This window comes from Atractosteus spatula, chromosome 5, assembly GCF_055471065.1.
Source record: "Atractosteus spatula isolate fAtrSpa1 chromosome 5, fAtrSpa1.hap1, whole genome shotgun sequence".
Classification (NCBI taxonomy): Eukaryota; Metazoa; Chordata; class Actinopteri; order Semionotiformes; family Lepisosteidae; genus Atractosteus; species Atractosteus spatula.
This window is the reverse complement of record NC_142710.1, coordinates 10872591-10891920: the sequence shown is the minus strand read 5'-3', so window position 1 is coordinate 10891920 and position 19330 is coordinate 10872591. Positions and strand designations below refer to the sequence as shown.

The window sequence follows — 19330 nt, the reverse complement described above, 5'->3', positions numbered from 1 at the left end:
CTCAGTGCAGTGTTAATGTACTGGAGTGTCCAGTCAGTGTGTGTGTATTAACCCCTCTCTCTCTCAGTGCAGTGTTAATGTACTGGAGTGTCCAGTCAGTGTGTGTGTATTAACCCCCCTCTCTCTCTCAGTACAGTGTTAATGTACTGGAGTGTCCAGTCAGTGTGTGTGTATTAACCCCTCTCTCTCTCAGTGCAGTGTTAATGTACTGGAGTGTCCAGTCAGTGTGTGTGTATTAACCCCTCTCTCTCTCAGTGCAGTGTGAATGTACTGGAGTGTCCAGTCAGTGTGTCTGTATTAACCCCTCTCTCTCTCAGTGCAGTGTGAATGTACTGGAGTGTCCAGTCAGTGTGTCTGTATTAACCCCTCTCTCTCTCAGTGCAGTGTTCATGTACTGGAGTGTCCAGTCAGTGGGTCTGTATTAACCCCTCTCTCTCTCTCAGTGCAGTGTTAATGTACTGGAGTGTCCAGTCAGTGTGTGTGTATTAACCCCTCTCTCTCTCAGTGCAGTGTTAATGTACTGGAGTGTCCAGTCAGTGTGTGTGTATTAACCCCTCTCTCTCTCTCAGTGCAGTGTTAATGTACTGGAGTGTCCAGTCAGTGTGTGTGTATTAACCCCCCTCTCTCTCTCAGTACAGTGTTAATGTACTGGAGTGTCCAGTCAGTGTGTGTGTATTAACCCCTCTCTCTCTCAGTGCAGTGTTAATGTACTGGAGTGTCCAGTCAGTGTGTGTGTATTAACCCCTCTCTCTCTCAGTGCAGTGTGAATGTACTGGAGTGTCCAGTCAGTGTGTCTGTATTAACCCCTCTCTCTCTCAGTGCAGTGTGAATGTACTGGAGTGTCCAGTCAGTGTGTCTGTATTAACCCCTCTCTCTCTCAGTGCAGTGTTCATGTACTGGAGTGTCCAGTCAGTGGGTCTGTATTAACCCCTCTCTCTCTCTCAGTGCAGTGTTAATGTACTGGAGTGTCCAGTCAGTGTGTGTGTATTAACCCCTCTCTCTCTCAGTGCAGTGTTAATGTACTGGAGTGTCCAGTCAGTGTGTGTGTATGAACCCCTCTCTCTCTCAGTGCAGTGTTAATGTACTGGAGTGTCCAGTCAGTGTGTGTGTATTAACCCCTCTCTCTCTCAGTGCAGTGTTGATGTACTGGAGTGTCCAGTCAGTGTGTCTGTATGAACCCCACTCTCTCTCAGTGCAGTGTTAATGTACTGGAGTGTCCAGTCAGTGTGTCTGTACTAACCCCCCTCTCTCTCAGTGCAGTGTTAATGTGCTGGAGTGTCCAGTCAGTGTGTGTGTATTAACCCCTCTCTCTCTCAGTGCAGTGTTAATGTACTGGAGTGTCCAGTCAGTGTGTGTATTAACCCCTCTCTCTCTCAGTGCAGTGTTAATGTACTGGAGTGTCCAGTCAGTGTGTCTGTATTAACCCCTCTCTCTCTCAGTGCAGTGTTAATGTACTGGAGTGTCCAGTCAGTGTGTCTGTATTAACCCCTCTCTCTCTCAGTGCAGTGTTAATGTACTGGAGTGTCCAGTCAGTGTGTCTGTATTAACCCCTCTCTCTCTCAGTACAGTGTTAATGTACTGGAGTGTCCAGTCAGTGTGTGTGTATTAACCCCTCTCTCTCTCAGTGCAGTGTTAATGTGCTGGAGTGTCCAGTCAGTGTGTCTGTATTAACCCCTCTCTCTCAGTGCAGTGTTAATGTACTGGAGTGTCCAGTCAGTGTGTCTGTATTAACCCCTCTCTCTCTCTCAGTGCAGTGTTCATGTGCTGGAGTGTCCAGTCAGTGTGTCTGTATTAACCCCTCTCTCTCTCAGTGCAGTGTTAATGTACTGGAGTGTCCAGTCAGTGTGTGTGTATTAACCCCTCTCTCTCTCAGTGTAGTGTTAATGTGCTGGAGTGTCCAGTCAGTGTGTCTGTATGAACCCCCCTCTCTCTCAGTGCAGTGTTAATGTACTGGAGTGTCCAGTCAGTGTGTCTGTATGAACCCCTCTCTCTCAGTGCAGTGTTAATGTACTGGAGTGTCCAGTCAGTGTGTCTGTATTAACCCCTCTCTCTCTCAGTGCAGTGTTAATGTACTGGAGTGTCCAGTCAGTGTGTGTGTATGAACCCCCCTCTCTCTCAGTGCAGTGTTAATGTACTGGAGTGTCCAGTCAGTGTGTGTGTATTAACCCCTCTCTCTCTCAGTGCAGTGTTAATGTACTGGAGTGTCCAGTCAGTGTGTGTGTATTAACCCCTCTCTCTCTCAGTGCAGTGTTAATGTACTGGAGTGTCTGGTCAGGGTGTCTGTATTAACCCCTCTCTCTCTCAGTGCAGTGTTAATGTACTGGAGTGTCCAGTCAGTGTGTGTGTGTTAACCCCTCTCTCTCTCAGTGCAGTGTTAATGTACTGGAGTGTCCAGTCAGTGTGTCTGTATTAACCCCTCTCTCTCTCAGTGCAGTGTTGATGTACTGGAGTGTCCAGTCAGTGTGTCTGTATTAACCCCTCTCTCTCAGTGCAGTGTTAATGTACTGGAGTGTCCAGTCAGTGTGTCTGTATTAACCCCTCTCTCTCTCTCAGTGCAGTGTTAATGTACTGGAGTGTCCAGTCAGTGTGTCTGTATTAACCCCTCTCTCTCTCAGGGCAGTGTTAATGTACTGGAGTGTCCAGTCAGTGTGTGTGTATTAACCCCTCTCTCTCTCAGGGCAGTGTTAATGTGCTGGAGTGTCCAGTCAGTGTGTCTGTATTAACCCCTCTCTCTCTCTCAGTGCAGTGTTAATGTACTGGAGTGTCCAGTCAGTGTGTCTGTATGAACCCCTCTCTCTCTCTCAGTGCAGTGTTCATGTACTGGAGTGTCCAGTCAGTGTGTGTGTATTAACCCCTCTCTCTCTCAGTGCGGTGTTAATGTACTGGAGTGTCCAGTCAGTGTGTGTGTATTAACCCCTCTCTCTCTCAGTGCAGTGTTCATGTGCTGGAGTGTCCAGTCAGTGTGTGTGTATTAACCCCTCTCTCTCAGTGCAGTGTTCATGTGCTGGAGTGTCCAGTCAGTGTGTGTGTATTAACCCCTCTCTCTCTCTCAGTGCAGTGTTCATGTGCTGGAGTGTCCAGTCAGTGTGTGTGTATTAACCCCTCTCTCTCTCTCAGTGCAGTGTTCATGTACTGGAGTGTCCAGTCAGTGTGTGTGTATTAACCCCCTCTCTCTCAGTGCAGTGTTAATGTACTGGAGTGTCCAGTCAGTGTGTGTGTATTAACCCCTCTCTCTCTCAGTGCAGTGTTCATGTGCTGGAGTGTCCAGTCAGTGTGTGTGTATTAACCCCTCTCTCTCTCTCAGTGCAGTGTTCATGTACTGGAGTGTCCAGTCAGTGTGTGTGTATTAACCCCTCTCTCTTCAGTGCAGTGTTAATGTACTGGAGTGTCCAGTCAGTGTGTCTGTATTAACTCCTCTCTCTCTCTCAGTGCAGTGTTAATGTACTGGAGTGTCCAGTCAGTGTGTCTGTATTAACCCCTCTCTCTCAGTGCAGTGTTCATGTGCTGGAGTGTCCAGTCAGTGTGTGTGTATTAACCCCTCTCTCTCTCTCAGTGCAGTGTTAATGTACTGGAGTGTCCAGTCAGTGTGTGTGTATTAACCCCTCTCTCTCTCAGTGCAGTGTTCATGTGCTGGAGTGTCCAGTCAGTGTGTGTGTATTAACCCCTCTCTCTCTCTCAGTGCAGTGTTAATGTACTGGAGTGTCCAGTCAGTGTGTGTGTATTAACCCCTCTCTCTCTCAGTGCAGTGTTAATGTACTGGAGTGTCCAGTCAGTGTGTCTGTATTAACCCCTCTCTCTCTCAGTGCAGTGTTCATGTGCTGGAGTGTCCAGTCAGTGTGTGTGTATGAACCCCTCTCTCTCTCAGTGCAGTGTTCATGTGCTGGAGTGTCCAGTCAGTGTGTGTGTATTAACCCCCCTCTCTCTCAGTGCAGTGTTAATGTGCTGGAGTGTCCAGTCAGTGTGTCTGTATTAACCCCCCTCTCTCTCAGTGCAGTGTTAATGTACTGGAGTGTCCAGTCAGTGTGTCTGTATTAACCCCTCTCTCTCTCAGTGCAGTGTTCATGTGCTGGAGTGTCCAGTCAGTGTGTGTGTATGAACCCCTCTCTCTCTCAGTGCAGTGTTAATGTACTGGAGTGTCCAGTCAGTGTGTGTGTATGAACCCCTCTCTCTCTCAGTGCAGTGTTAATGTACTGGAGTGTCCAGTCAGTGTGTCTGTATTAACCCCCCTCTCTCTCAGTGCAGTCTTAATGTACTGGAGTGTCCAGTCAGTGTGTCTGTATTAACCCCTCTCTCTCTCTCAGTGCAGTGTTCATGTGCTGGAGTGTCCAGTCAGTGTGTCTGTTTTAACCCCTCTCTCTCTCTCTCTCAGTGCAGTGTTAATGTACTGGAGTGTCCAGTCAATGTGTCTGTATTAACCCCTCTCTCTCTCTCAGTGCAGTGTTAATGTACTGGAGTGTCCAGTCAGTGTGTGTGTATTAACCCCTCTCTCTCTCAGTGCAGTGTTAATGTACTGGAGTGTCCAGTCAGTGTGTGTGTATGAGCCCCTCTCTCTCTCTCAGTGCAGTGTTAATGTACTGGAGTGTCCAGTCAGTGTGTCTGTATGAACCCCTCTCTCTCTCAGTGCAGTGTTAATGTACTGGAGTGTCCAGTCAGTGTGTCTGTATTAACCCCTCTCTCTCTCAGTGCAGTGTTCATGTACTGGAGTGTCCAGTCAGTGTGTGTGTATTAACCCCTCTCTCTCTCTCTCTCTCAGTGCAGTGTTAATGTACTGGAGTGTCCAGTCAGTGTGTCTGTATTAACCCCTCTCTCTCTCAGTGCAGTGTTAATGTACTGGAGTGTCCAGTCAGTGTGTCTGTATTAACCCCTCTCTCTCTCAGTGCAGTGTTCATGTACTGGAGTGTCCAGTCAGTGTGTGTGTATTAACCCCTCTCTCTCTCAGTGCAGTGTTAATGTACTGGAGTGTCCAGTCAGTGTGTCTGTATTAACCCCCCTCTCTCTCAGTGCAGTGTTAATGTACTGGAGTGTCCAGTCAGTGTGTCTGTATTAACCCCTCTCTCTCTCAGTGCAGTGTTCATGTGCTGGAGTGTCCAGTCAGTGTGTGTGTATGAACCCCTCTCTCTCTCAGTGCAGTGTTCATGTGCTGGAGTGTCCAGTCAGTGTGTGTGTATTAACCCCCCTCTCTCTCAGTGCAGTGTTAATGTACTGGAGTGTCCAGTCAGTGTGTCTGTATTAACCCCCCTCTCTCTCAGTGCAGTGTTAATGTACTGGACTGTCCAGTCAGTGTATCTGTATTAACCCCTCTCTCAGTGCAGTGTTCATGTGCTGGAGTGTCCAGTCAGTGTGTGTGTATTAACCCCCCTCTCTCTCTCTCTCTCAGTGCAGTGTTCATGTACTGGAGTGTCCAGTCAGTGTGTGTGTATTAACCCCTCTCTCTCTCAGTGCAGTGTTAATGTACTGGAGTGTCCAGTCAGTGTGTGTGTATGAACCCCTCTCTCTCTCAGTGCAGTGTTCATGTGCTGGAGTGTCCAGTCAGTGTGTGTGTATTAACCCCCCTCTCTCTCAGTGCAGTGTTAATGTACCGGAGTGTCCAGTCAGTGTGTGTGTATTAACCCCTCTCTCTCTCAGTGCAGTGTTGATGTACTGGAGTGTCCAGTCAGTGTGTGTGTATTAACCCCTCTCTCTCTCAGTGCAGTGTTCATGTACTGGAGTGTCCAGTCAGTGTGTCTGTATTAACCCCTCTCTCTCTCAGTGCAGTGTTCATGTACTGGAGTGTCCAGTCAGTGTGTGTGTATGAACACCTCTCTCTCTCAGTGCAGTGTTCATGTGCTGGAGTGTCCAGTCAGTGTGTGTGTATGAACCCCTCTCTATCTCAGTGCAGTGTTAATGTACTGGAGTGTCCAGTCAGTGTGTGTGTATTAACCCCTCTCTCTCTCAGTGCAGTGTTAATGTACTGGAGTGTCCAGTCAGTGTGTCTGTATTAACCCCTCTCTCTCTCAGTGCAGTGTTCATGTGCTGGAGTGTCCAGTCAGTGTGTGTGTATGAACCCCTCTCTCTCTCAGTGCAGTGTTCATGTGCTGGAGTGTCCAGTCAGTGTGTGTGTATTAACCCCCCTCTCTCTCAGTGCAGTGTTAATGTACTGGAGTGTCCAGTCAGTGTGTCTGTATTAACCCCCCTCTCTCTCAGTGCAGTGTTAATGTACTGGAGTGTCCAGTCAGTGTATCTGTATTAACCCCTCTCTCAGTGCAGTGTTCATGTGCTGGAGTGTCCAGTAAGTGTGTGTGTATTAACCCCTCTCTCTCTCTCAGTGCAGTGTTCATGTGCTGGAGTGTCCAGTCAGTGTGTGTGTATTAACCCCTCTCTCTCTCAGTGCAGTGTTAATGTACTGGAGTGTCCAGTCAGTGTGTCTGTATTAACCCCCCTCTCTCTCAGTGCAGTGTTAATGTACTGGAGTGTCCAGTCAGTGTGTCTGTATTAACCCCCCTCTCTCTCAGTGCAGTGTTAATGTACTGGAGTGTCCAGTCAGTGTGTCTGTATTAACCCCCCTCTCTCTCAGTGCAGTGTTAATGTACTGGAGTGTCCAGTCAGTGTGTCTGTATTAACCCCTCTCTCTCTCAGTGCAGTGTTCATGTGCTGGAGTGTCCAGTCAGTGTGTCTGTATTAACCCCCCTCTCTCTCAGTGCAGTGTTAATGTACTGGAGTGTCCAGTCAGTGTGTCTGTATGAACCCCTCTCTCTCTCAGTGCAGTGTTAATGTACTGGAGTGTCCAGTCAGTGTGTGTGTATTAACCCCTCTCTCTCTCAGTGCAGTGTTCATGTGCTGGAGTGTCCAGTCAGTGTGTGTATTAACCCCTCTCTCTCTCAGTGCAGTGTTCATGTGCTGGAGTGTCCAGTCAGTGTGTCTGTATTAACCCCTCTCTCTCTCAGTGCAGTGTTAATGTACTGGAGTGTCCAGTCAGTGTGTGTGTATTAACCCCTCTCTCTCTCAGTGCAGTGTTAATGTACTGGAGTGTCCAGTCAGTGTGTGTGTATGAACCCCTCTCTCTCTCAGTGCAGTGTTAATGTACTGGAGTGTCCAGTCAGTGTGTCTGTATTAACCCCTCTCTCTCTCAGTGCAGTGTTCATGTACTGGAGTGTCCAGTCAGTGTGTGTGTATGAACCCCTCTCTCTCTCAGTGCAGTGTTAATGTACTGGAGTGTCCAGTCAGTGTGTCTGTATTAACCCCTCTCTCTCTCAGTGCAGTGTTAATGTACTGGAGTGTCCAGTCAGTGTGTCTGTATGAACCCCTCTCTCTCTCTCAGTGCAGTGTTAATGTACTGGAGTGTCCAGTCAGTGTGTCTGTATTAACCCCTCTCTCTCTCAGTGCAGTGTTAATGTACTGGAGTGTCCAGTCAGTGTGTCTGTATGAACCCCTCTCTCTCTCAGTGCAGTGTTAATGTACTGGAGTGTCCAGTCAGTGTGTGTGTATTAACCCCTCTCTCTCTCTCAGTGCAGTGTTAATGTACTGGAGTGTCCAGTCAGTGTGTGTGTATTAACCCCTCTCTCTCTCTCAGTGCAGTGTTAATGTACTGGAGTGTCCAGTCAGTGTGTCTGTATGAACCCCTCTCTCTCTCTCTCAGGCCTGATCATCTCAACAGTCATGTGCGACAGGTCCACTCTACTGAGAGACCCTTCAAGTGTGAGGTAACCCTCCCGAGCTCGATCTCGCCGTGTCTCGCAGGCGCTGGTGCTGTTCGGGGGTGTTGGGCCCCATCATGGCCGCCCACCCTGTGCCCGTCTCGCTCTCTCTCCGCAGACGTGCGAGTCGGCCTTCGCCACGCGCGACCGCCTGCGCGCCCACATGATCCGCCACGAGGACAAGGTGCCGTGTCACGTGTGCGGCAAGCTGCTGTCCGCCGCCTACATCAGCGACCACATGCGTGTGCACAACCAGGCGCAGCACCACGTGTGTGAGCTCTGCAGCCGCGGTGCGTCAGGCCCGGCCTCTGCTGTCTCTCTCTGTCTCCTGTCTCTCTCTGTCTGCTGTCTCCTGTCTCTCTCTGTCTCCTGTCTCTCCTGTCCTACATCAGTGACCACATGCGTGTGCACAACCAGGCGCAGCACCACGTGTGTGAGCTCTGCAGCCGCGGTGCGTCAGGCCCGGCCTCTGCTGTCTCCTGTCTCTCCCTGTCTCCTGTCTCTCTCTGTCTCCTGTCTCCTGTCTCCTGTCTCCTGTCTCCTGTCTCCTGTCTCCTGTCTCCTGTCTCCTGTCTCCTGTCTCTCTGTCTGCTGTCTGCTGTCTCTCCCTGTCTGCTGTCTTTTCGTCTGTCTCTGTTTCACCTACTACAGGTCCATTCTTCCTCCATCTCTCTCTCCCCTCTCTCTGCCTGTCTCTCTCAACTCACTTCAAGGTGCTTTATTGGCATGACCCCTGAGTACAATCAGTGTTGCCAAAGCAAAACAAATACAATTAACTGAAACATCTTCAGACATTTATAATACAGACACATCATAAGATATTTTTATTTAAACATATGGAGCATTACTGAGAGACAGGCTCACTGTCTGTCCCTCAGGCTGGGACAGGAGATCACACACTGTATTATTATTATTGAGAGACAGGCTCACTGTTCCTCAGGCTGGGACAGGAGATCACACACTGTAGTATTATTATTGAGAGACAGGCTCACTGTCTGTTCCTCAGGCTGGGACAGGAGATCACACACTGTAGTATTATTATTGAGAGACGGGCTCACTGTTCCTCAGGCTGGGACAGGAGATCACACACTGTATTATTATTACTGAGAGACAGGCTCACTGTTCCTCAGGCTGGGACAGGAGATCACACACTGTAGTATTATTATTGAGAGACAGGCTCACTGTCTGTTCCTCAGGCTGGGACAGGAGATCACACACTGTAGTATTATTATTGAGAGACAGGCTCACTGTCTGTTCCTCAGGCTGGGACAGGAGATCACACACTGTATTATTATTATTGAGAGACAGGCTCACTGTCTGTTCCTCAGGCTGGGACAAGAGATCACACACTGTATTATTATTACTGAGAGACAGGCTCACTGTCTGTTCCTCAGGCTGGGACAGGAGATCACACACTGTATTATTATTATTGAGAGACAGGCTCACTGTTCCTCAGGCTGGGACAGGAGATCACACACTGTATTATTATTACTGAGAGACAGGCTCACTGTCTGTTCCTCAGGCTGGGACAGGAGATCACACACTGTATTATTATTATTGAGAGACAGGCTCACTGTCTGTTCCTCAGGCTGGGACAGGAGATCACACACTGTATTATTATTATTGAGAGACAGGCTCACTGTCTGTTCCTCAGGCTGGGACAGGAGATCACACACTGTATTATTATTACTGAGAGACAGGCTCACTGTCTGTTCCTCAGGCTGGGACAGGAGATCACACACTGTATTATTATTATTGAGAGACGGGCTCACTGTCTGTTCCTCAGGCTGGGACAGGAGATCACACACTGTAGTATTATTATTGAGAGACAGGCTCACTGTCTGTTCCTCAGGCTGGGTCAGGAGATCACACACTGTAGTATTATTATTGAGAGACAGGCTCACTGTCTGTTCCTCAGGCTGGGACAGGAGATCACACACTGTATTATTATTATTGAGAGACAGGCTCACTGTCTGTTCCTCAGGCTGGGACAGGAGATCACACACTGTATTATTATTATTGAGAGACAGGCTCACTGTCTGTTCCTCAGGCTGGGACAGGAGATCACACACTGTATTATTATTATTGAGAGACAGGCTCACTGTCTGTTCCTCGGGCTGGGACAGGAGATCACACACTGTATTATTATTATTGAGAGACAGGCTCACTGTCTGTTCCTCAGGCTGGGACAGGAGATCACACACTGTAGTATTATTATTGAGAGACAGGCTCACTGTCTGTTCCTCAGGCTGGGACAGGAGATCACACACTGTATTATTATTATTGAGAGACGGGCTCACTGTCTGTTCCTCAGGCTGGGACAGGAGATCACACACTGTATTATTATTATTGAGAGACAGGCTCACTGTCTGTTCCTCAGGCTGGGACAGGAGATCACACACTGTATTATTATTATTGAGAGACAGGCTCACTGTCTGTTCCTCAGGCTGGGACAGGAGATCACACACTGTATTATTATTATTGAGAGACAGGCTCACTGTCTGTTCCTCAGGCTGGGACAGGAGATCACACACTGTATTATTATTATTGAGAGACAGGCTCACTGTTCCTCAGGCTGGGACAGGAGATCACACACTGTACTATTATTATTGAGAGACAGGCTCACTGTCTGTTCCTCAGGCTGGGACAGGAGATCACACACTGTATTATTATTGAGAGACAGGCTCACTGTCTGTTCCTCAGACTGGGACAGGAGATCACACACTGTATTATTATTATTGAGAGACGGGCTCACTGTCTGTTCCTCAGGCTGGGACAGGAGATCACACACTGTATTATTATTATTGAGAGACGGGCTCACTGTCTGTTCCTCAGGCTGGGACAGGAGATCACACACTGTATTATTATTATTGAGAGACAGGCTCACTGTCTGTTCCTCAGGCTGGGACAGGAGATCACACACTGTATTATTATTATTGAGAGACAGGCTCACTGTCTGTTCCTCGGGCTGGGACAGGAGATCACACACTGTATTATTATTATTGAGAGACAGGCTCACTGTCTGTTCCTCAGGCTGGGACAGGAGATCACACACTGTAGTATTATTATTGAGAGACAGGCTCACTGTCTGTTCCTCAGGCTGGGACAGGAGATCACACACTGTATTATTATTATTGAGAGACGGGCTCACTGTCTGTTCCTCAGGCTGGGACAGGAGATCACACACTGTATTATTATTATTGAGAGACAGGCTCACTGTCTGTTCCTCAGGCTGGGACAGGAGATCACACACTGTATTATTATTATTGAGAGACAGGCTCACTGTCTGTTCCTCAGGCTGGGACAGGAGATCACACACTGTATTATTATTATTGAGAGACAGGCTCACTGTCTGTTCCTCAGGCTGGGACAGGAGATCACACACTGTATTATTATTATTGAGAGACAGGCTCACTGTCTGTTCCTCAGGCTGGGACAGGAGATCACACACTGTATTATTATTATTGAGAGACAGGCTCACTGTCTGTTCCTCGGGCTGGGACAGGAGATCACACACTGTATTATTATTATTGAGAGACAGGCTCACTGTCTGTTCCTCAGGCTGGGACAGGAGATCACACACTGTAGTATTATTATTGAGAGACAGGCTCACTGTCTGTTCCTCAGGCTGGGACAGGAGATCACACACTGTATTATTATTATTGAGAGACGGGCTCACTGTCTGTTCCTCAGGCTGGGACAGGAGATCACACACTGTATTATTATTATTGAGAGACAGGCTCACTGTCTGTTCCTCAGGCTGGGACAGGAGATCACACACTGTATTATTATTATTGAGAGACAGGCTCACTGTCTGTTCCTCAGGCTGGGACAGGAGATCACACACTGTATTATTATTATTGAGAGACAGGCTCACTGTCTGTTCCTCAGGCTGGGACAGGAGATCACACACTGTATTATTATTATTGAGAGACAGGCTCACTGTTCCTCAGGCTGGGACAGGAGATCACACACTGTACTATTATTATTGAGAGACAGGCTCACTGTCTGTTCCTCAGGCTGGGACAGGAGATCACACACTGTATTATTATTGAGAGACAGGCTCACTGTCTGTTCCTCAGACTGGGACAGGAGATCACACACTGTATTATTATTATTGAGAGACGGGCTCACTGTCTGTTCCTCAGGCTGGGACAGGAGATCACACACTGTATTATTATTATTGAGAGACGGGCTCACTGTCTGTTCCTCAGGCTGGGACAGGAGATCACACACTGTATTATTATTATTGAGAGACAGGCTCACTGTCTGTTCCTCAGGCTGGGACAGGAGATCACACACTGTATTATTATTATTGAGAGACAGGCTCACTGTCTGTTCCTCAGGCTGGGACAGGAGATCACACACTGTATTATTATTATTGAGAGACAGGCTCACTGTTCCTCAGGCTGGGACAGGAGATCACACACTGTATTATTATTATTGAGAGACAGGCTCACTGTCTGTTCCTCGGGCTGGGACAGGAGATCACACACTGTATTATTATTATTGAGAGACAGGCTCACTGTCTGTTCCTCAGGCTGGGACAGGAGATCACACACTGTATTATTATTATTGAGAGACAGGCTCACTGTCTGTTCCTCAGGCTGGGACAGGAGATCACACACTGTATTATTATTATTGAGAGACAGGCTCACTGTTCCTCATGCTGGGACCGGAGATCACACACTGTATTATTATTATCGAGAGACGGGCTCACTGTCTGTTCCTCAGGCTGGGACAGGAGATCACACACTGTATTATTATTATTGAGAGACGGGCTCACTGTCTGTTCCTCAGGCTGTGGACAGAGACAGTGTCCTGTGCTCTAAGGTCTGTCTCTCTCTCTGTGTCTCCAGGCTTCACCACGCTGGCATACCTACGGGTTCACGCCCAGAAGCATCATGGGCAGGACTGGCGGGAGCTGGGCGCCCTGCGGGGGTCGGGGGGCGCGGGGGGCGTGGGGGGGGTGCTGTTGTGCCAGCTGTGTGGGGTTCACTGCAAGACGGCCACCCAGCTGCAGGGCCACATGGAGGTCCATGCCAACGCCGGCGTCAGCGATGGCGCCGCCAGCGCCAACGCCGCCGCCCTCGCCAGCGCCATCGCCAGCGTGAGCACGGCCATCGCGGGCGCCCACCCTGCCGAGCCCCTGGTCCCCAGCGTGGCCAGCTCGCTGACCGCAGGCCGCAGTTAGCAGAGGCAGGTGGTCTCCCTCCTCTCTGTGCCTGTGCATGTAGCAGCACTCTTCCTCTCTCTCACTCTCGGCTCACTCCTGCTGCCATCATTTCTCTCACTCCTCTCTCACTCCTCTCTCACTCCTCTCTCTCTCTCACTCCTCTCTCACTCCTCTCTCACCTCCCTCTCTCACTCCTCTCTCTCTCACTCCTCTCTCACCTCCCTCTCTCACCTCCCTCTCTCTCACTCCTCTCTCATCTCCCTCTCTCTCCTCTCTCATCTCCCTCTCTCATTCCTCTCTCATCTCCCTCTCTCTCACCCTTCTCTCACCTCTCTCACTCCTCTCTCATCTCCCTCTCTCTCCTCTCTCATCTCCCTCTCTCACTCCTCTCTCATCTCCCTCTCTCTCCTCTCTCATCTCCCTCTCTCACTCCTCTCTCACCTCCCTCTCTCATCTCTCTCTCATCTCCCTCTCTCTCACCCTTCTCTCACCTCTCTCACTCCTCTCTCACCTCCCTCTCTCATCTCTCTCTCATCTCCCTCTCTCTCACCCTTCTCTCACCTCTCTCACTCCTCTCTCATCTCCCTCTCACTCCTCTCTCACCTCCCTCTCTCAACTCCCTCTCTCTCACTCCTCTCTCATCTCCCTCTCTCACTCCTCTCATCTCCCTCTCTCTCACCCTTCTCTCATCTCCCTCTCTCTCCTCTCTCATCTCCCTCTCTCACTCCTCTCTCACCTCCCTCTCTCATCTCTCTCATCTCCCTCTCTCTCACCCTTCTCTCACCTCTCTCACTCCTCTCTCATCTCCCTCTCACTCCTCTCTCACCTCCCTCTCTCATCTCCCTCTCTCTCACTCCTCTCATCTCCCTCTCTCTCACCCTTCTCTCACCTCTCTCACTCCTCTCTCATCTCCCTCTCTCTCACCCTTCTCTCTCTCATCTCACCCCTCTCATCTCACTCATCACACTCTCTCTCACCCTTCTCTCACTCCTCATCTCCCTCTCTCTCACCCTTCTCTCTCATCTCACCCCTCTCATCTCACTCATCACACTCTCTTCTTTTTCACTCCTCTCTCCCTCGCTCGTCTCACTCCCTCTCTCTCTCACTCTCACTCCTCACTCTCACTCTCACTCCTCTCTCACCCTTCTCTCACCTCTCTCCCTCTGACTCCTCTCTCTCCCTCCTCTCACTCTCTCTCTCCCTCTTACTCCTCTCTCTCCATCTCACTCTCACTCCTCTCCCTGATTCCTCTCACTCCTCTCTTCTCTTACTCCTCTCACCTCACTCTTTTTCACTTTCACTCCTCTCACTCTCCCTCACACTCTCTCTGTCTCACTCCATCTCAGTCTCCCTCTCACTCCTCTCTCTCCTCTCTCTCCCTCTCTCTCCGTCTCTCTCTCTCCATCTCACTCTCTCACTCCTCTCTCTCACCCTTCTCTCACCTCACTCTTCTTTTTCACTTTCACTCCTCTCACTCTCCCTCACACTCACTCCTCTCACTCCTCTCCCTCTCCATCTCTCTCACTCCTCTCACCTCACTCTTTTTCACTTTCACTCCTCTCACTCTCCCTCACACTCTCTCTGTCTCACTCCATCTCAGTCTCCCTCTCACTCCTCTCTCTCCTCTCTCTCCCTCTCTCTCCGTCTCTCTCTCTCCATCTCACTCTCTCACTCCTCTCTCACCTCACTCTTCTTTTTCACTTTCACTCCTCTCACTCTCCCTCCTCTCACTCCTCTCCCTCTCCATCTCTCTCACTCCTCTCACCTCACTCTTTTTCACTTTCACTCCTCTCACTCTCCCTCACACTCTCTCCGTCTCACTCCATCTCACTCTCACTCCCACTCCTCTCTGCCTCGCTCGTCTCACTCACTCCTCTCCCCCTCTCTCCCCCTCTCTCTCTCATTCTCACCCTCTCACTCCATCTCACTCTCACTCCTCTCACCCTCTCACTCGCTCGTCTCCTCTCTCTCCTTTCTCTCTCATTCTCACTCTCACTCCCTCTCTCTCACTCCTCTCTCTCACTCTCACTCCTCTCCCTCTCTCTCCATCTCACTCTGACTCCTCTCCCTCTCTCTCCATCTCCCTCTCACTCACTCCTCTCCCTCTGACTCCTCTCACTCCTCTCTCTCTCTCTCTCTCTCTCTCTCTCTCTCTCTCTCTCTCTCTCTCTCTCTCCAGCTGGTTGCTGTTCTCCAATCAGATTGTGGCTTCAGCCATCAGGGGCGGGGCCCGGAACAGTCCGGTCACCGTGGAAACGCAGTCTCCGCCCACCAGTTCCACTCCTCCTCCCCGCCCTCCTGAGACAGACAGACTGTCCTGGGACAGAGGAGAGAGAGACCAGACAGTCCTAGGACAGAGGAGAGAGAGACCAGACAGTCCTGGGACAGAGGAGAGAGAGACAGTCCTGGGACAGAGGAGAGAGAGACCAGACAGTCCTGGGACAGAGGAGAGAGAGACCAGACAGTCCTGGGACAGAGGAGAGAGAGACCAGACAGTCCTGGGACAGAGGAGAGAGAGAGACCAGACAGTCCTGGGACAGAGGAGAGAGAGAGACCAGACAGTCCTGGGACAGAGGACACACAGACAGTCCTGGGACAGAGGAGAGAGAGAGACCAGACAGTCCTGGGACAGAGGACACACAGACAGTCCTGGGACAGAGGAGAGAGAGAGACCAGACAGTCCTGGGACAGAGGAGACACAGACAGTCCTGGGACAGAGGAGAGAGAGACCAGACAGTCCTGGGACAGAGGAGACACAGACAGTCCTGGGACAGAGGAGAGAGAGAGACCAGACAGTCCTGGGACAGAGGAGACACAGACAGTCCTAGGACAGAGGAGAGAGAGACCAGACAGTCCTGGGACAGAGGAGACACAGAGAGGGAGGAGTGAGGGGGGGTGAGAGAGGGAGGAGTGAGAGGGGGTGAGAGGGGTGACGGTTCTTTTTCCTCTGCGAGTTAATTAGCTGACTGGTGTTCGTTAGCGAGTCTGATGAAGTAGCAGCTGGTGACGCCTGGAGAGGAGAATGCCACAGGATCACAAACTGTTATTGTTATCAATATTATTATTATTATTATTATTATTATTGTGATTATTATTATTATTAAGATGTCCACATTCCTGTAACCTCTGTGCATTAAATCACAAGGAGTGGTTTTCTGTGTCTGTCTCTGCCTGCTTCAGTCTGTCGCTGAGTCTGTTACACTCTCTGTACCTGCCTGCCTGTCTCTGTACCTGCCTGTCTCTCTGCCTGTCTCTCTCTGTATCTGTGTCTCTCTGCCTGTCTGTCCCTATATCTGTCTGTCTCTGTACCTGTCTCTCTCTCTGCCTGTGTCTGTCTGCTCCAGTCCTGATTCCCAGGTGGTATACTCTGTGTAAAGGAACAAGTAATAGGTTTATTCCATGCTGAAAAAAAGAAGAAAGAGAACACAACGTTTCGGCCGTGGAGCCTTCTTCAGGTGTGAGAGAGACAGGGCAGTAGGCAGAGGTAAAGTAGCGGGAGAACAAAGGTTGGGAGGGAGGAGGAGTGAGAGGCGGGAGCAGGGGACAGAAAGAGAGGCCAATCAAGAGGTGTGAAGTCAGAATGGGTGCAGAGAGGTGTGAAATGAAACTTCCAATGAATGGAGAAAATTTAAAAGAACAGGAGTCTGTCGTTAAGGGAAGGGAGAAGGTGTGATCCTAGCTGCAGAATAATTTTAGTTTCGGTGGTCTTTCTGATGTATGAGTTCGGAAAACCGTCTTTGAGAACACAGACGGAGAGATTAGAGTGGTCGTGGCCGTCAGAGGTGAAATGTTTCTCATACATCAGAAAGACCACCGAAACTAAAATTATTCTGCAGCTAGGATCACACCTTCTCCCTTCCCTTAACGACAGACTCCTGTTCTTTTAAATTTTCTCCATTCATTGGAAGTTTCATTTCACACCTCTCTGCACCCATTCTGACTTCACACCTCTTGATTGGCCTCTCTTTCTATCCCCTGCTCCCGCCTCTCACTCCTCTTCCCTCCCAACCTTTGTTCTCCCGCTACTTTACCTTTGCCTACTGCCCTGTCTCTCTCACACCTGAAGAAGGCTCCACGGCCGAAACGTTGTGTTCTCTTTCTTCTTTTTTTCAGCATGGAATAAACCTATTACTTGTTCCTTTGCAGCCTACACATGCTGACGCAGCTCCCCACCTGAACTACTCTGTGTAAATACACTCACTGTCTCTGTACCTGTCTCTCTCTCTGTACCTGTCTCTCTCTCTGCTCCCAGGTGATGCACTCTGTGTAAATAGGCTCACTGTCTCTGTACCTGTCTCTCTCTCTGCTCCCAGGTGATGCACTCTGTGTAAATACGCTCACTGTCTCTGTACCTGTCTCTCTCTCTGTACCTGTCTCTCTCTCTGCTCCCAGGTGATGCACTCTGTGTAAATACACTCACTGTCTCTGTACCTGTCTCTCTCTCTGTACCTGTCTCTCTCTCTGCTCCCAGGTGATGCACTCTGTGTAAATAGGCTCACTGTCTCTGTACCTGTCTCTCTCTCTGCTCCCAGGTGATGCACTCTGTGTAAATACGCTCACTGTCTCTGTACCTGTCTCTCTCTCTGTACCTGTCTCTCTCTCTGCTCCCAGGTGATGCACTCTGTGTAAATAGGCTCACTGTCTCTGTACCTGTCTCTCTCTCTGTACCTGTCTCTCTCTCTGCTCCCAGGTGATGTACTCTGTGTAAATAGGCTCACTGTCTCTGTACCTGTCTCTCTCTCTGCTCCCAGGTGATGCACTCTGTGTAAATAGGCTCACTGTCTCTGTACCTGTCTCTCTCTCTGCTCCCAGGTGATGCACTCTGTGTAAATAGGCTCACTGTCTCTGTACCTGTCTCTCTCTCTGTACCTGTCTCTCTCTCTGCTCCCAGGTGATGTACTCTGTGTAAATAGGCTCACTGTCTCTGTACCTGTCTCTCTCTCTGTACCTGTCTCTCTCTCTGCTCCCAGGTGATGTACTCTGTGTAAATAGGCTCACTGTCTCTGTACCTGTCTCTCTCTCTGCTCCCAGGTGATGCACTCTGTGTAAATAGGCTCACTGTCTCTGTACCTGTCTCTCTCTCTGTACCTGTCTCTCTCTCTGCTCCCAGGTGATGTACTCTGTGTAAATAGGCTCACTGTCTCTGTACCTGTCTCTCTCTCTGCTCCCAGGTGATGCACTCTGTGTAAATAGGCTCACTGTCTCTGTACCTGTCTCTCTCTCTGTACCTGTCTCTCTCTCTGCTCCCAGGTGATGCACTCTGTGTAAATAGGCTCACTGTCTCTGTACCTGTCTCTCTCTCTGCTCCCAGGTGATGCACTCTGTGTAAATAGGCTCACTGTCTCTGTACCTGTCTCTCTCTCTGCTCCCAGGTGATGCACTCTGTGTAAATAGGCTCACTGTCTCTGTACCTGTCTCTCTCTCTGTACCTGTCTCTCTCTCTGCTCCCAGGTGATGTACTCTGTGTAAATAGGCTCACTGTAACTCTTTGCTTTCGTCCTCCACACTCTGCCCGTGTCTCCACACCTGGACAGGGAGCTGATGTACAGATCGATGTAAATACAGACATATAAGAATAACAACTACATTTACATTTTCTGCGGTGGTGTGGTCTGAGTCTGTCCTGAGCACGTGTGTGTGTGTGTGTGTGTTAGGAAGTCAGGACAGAGGGCTGGTCTTTACAGACAGAGGGGTGGGGGTGTGGAACAGGCCAGAGACACTGGGGTCATTAAAGCACTCGGGACCGGAGGAGAGAGATGGACTCTGGCTCCTCAGGCAGTGAGCCGGGTCCTTGGGGTCTCAGCTCGGGTGCGAGTGTGAGAGGGTGAAGGTCAGGCGGCGAGCCGGGTCCTTGGGGTCTCCAGCTCGGGTGCGAGTGTGAGACGGTGAAGGTCGGGCGGCGAGCCGGGTCCTTGGGGTCTTCAGCTCGGGTGCGAGTGTGAGAGGGTGAAGGTCAGGCAGTGAGCCGTGTCGGGGTGTCACTGCTGCTGGTCGTCCAGTAGGGGGCACCCTTCGCTGTGCACCACGACACTGTGGTAAGTGTAGGGGTGTCGACCCCGGAGTCCAGCCTGCTGGTCAGTACAGATCCCAGGACACTGTCAGTAAGAGTAGGGGTGTCCAGTCCGCTGGTCGGTACAGATCCCAGGACACTGTCGGTAAGAGTAGGGGTGTCCAGTCCGCTGGTCGGTACAGACCCCAGGACACTGTCGGTAAGAGTAGGGGTGTCCAGTCCGCTGGTCAGTACAGACCCCAGGACACTGTCGGTAAGAGTAGGGGTGTCCAGTCCGCTGGTCAGTACAGATCCCAGGACACTGTCGGTAAGAGTAGGGGTGTCCAGTCCGCTGGTCAGTACAGATCCCAGGACACTGTCGGTAAGAGTAGGGGTGTCCAGTCCGCTGGTCAGTACAGAGCCCAGGACACTGTCGGTAAGAGTAGGGGTGTCCAGTCCGCTGGTCAGTACAGAGCCCAGGACACTGTCGGT

General features: G+C 50.2%; 1 protein-coding gene across 1 annotated transcript in view; it reads left to right on the top strand.

Moving 5' to 3' along the window:
- LOC148834066 (myc-associated zinc finger protein-like) overlaps positions 1-16001 on the top strand; it is a 35158-nt gene extending 19157 nt beyond the window's left edge. Inside the window, exons 5-8 of the mRNA XM_088915396.1 lie at positions 7616-7679; positions 7792-7963; positions 12533-12872; positions 15029-16001. Coding sequence (XP_088771522.1) covers positions 7616-7679; positions 7792-7963; positions 12533-12867 — 571 coding nt within the window. The 3' untranslated portion in view covers positions 12868-12872; positions 15029-16001. The remainder of the gene's footprint in view (positions 1-7615; positions 7680-7791; positions 7964-12532; positions 12873-15028) is intronic.
- Positions 16002-19330: the final 3329 nt, after the last annotated feature.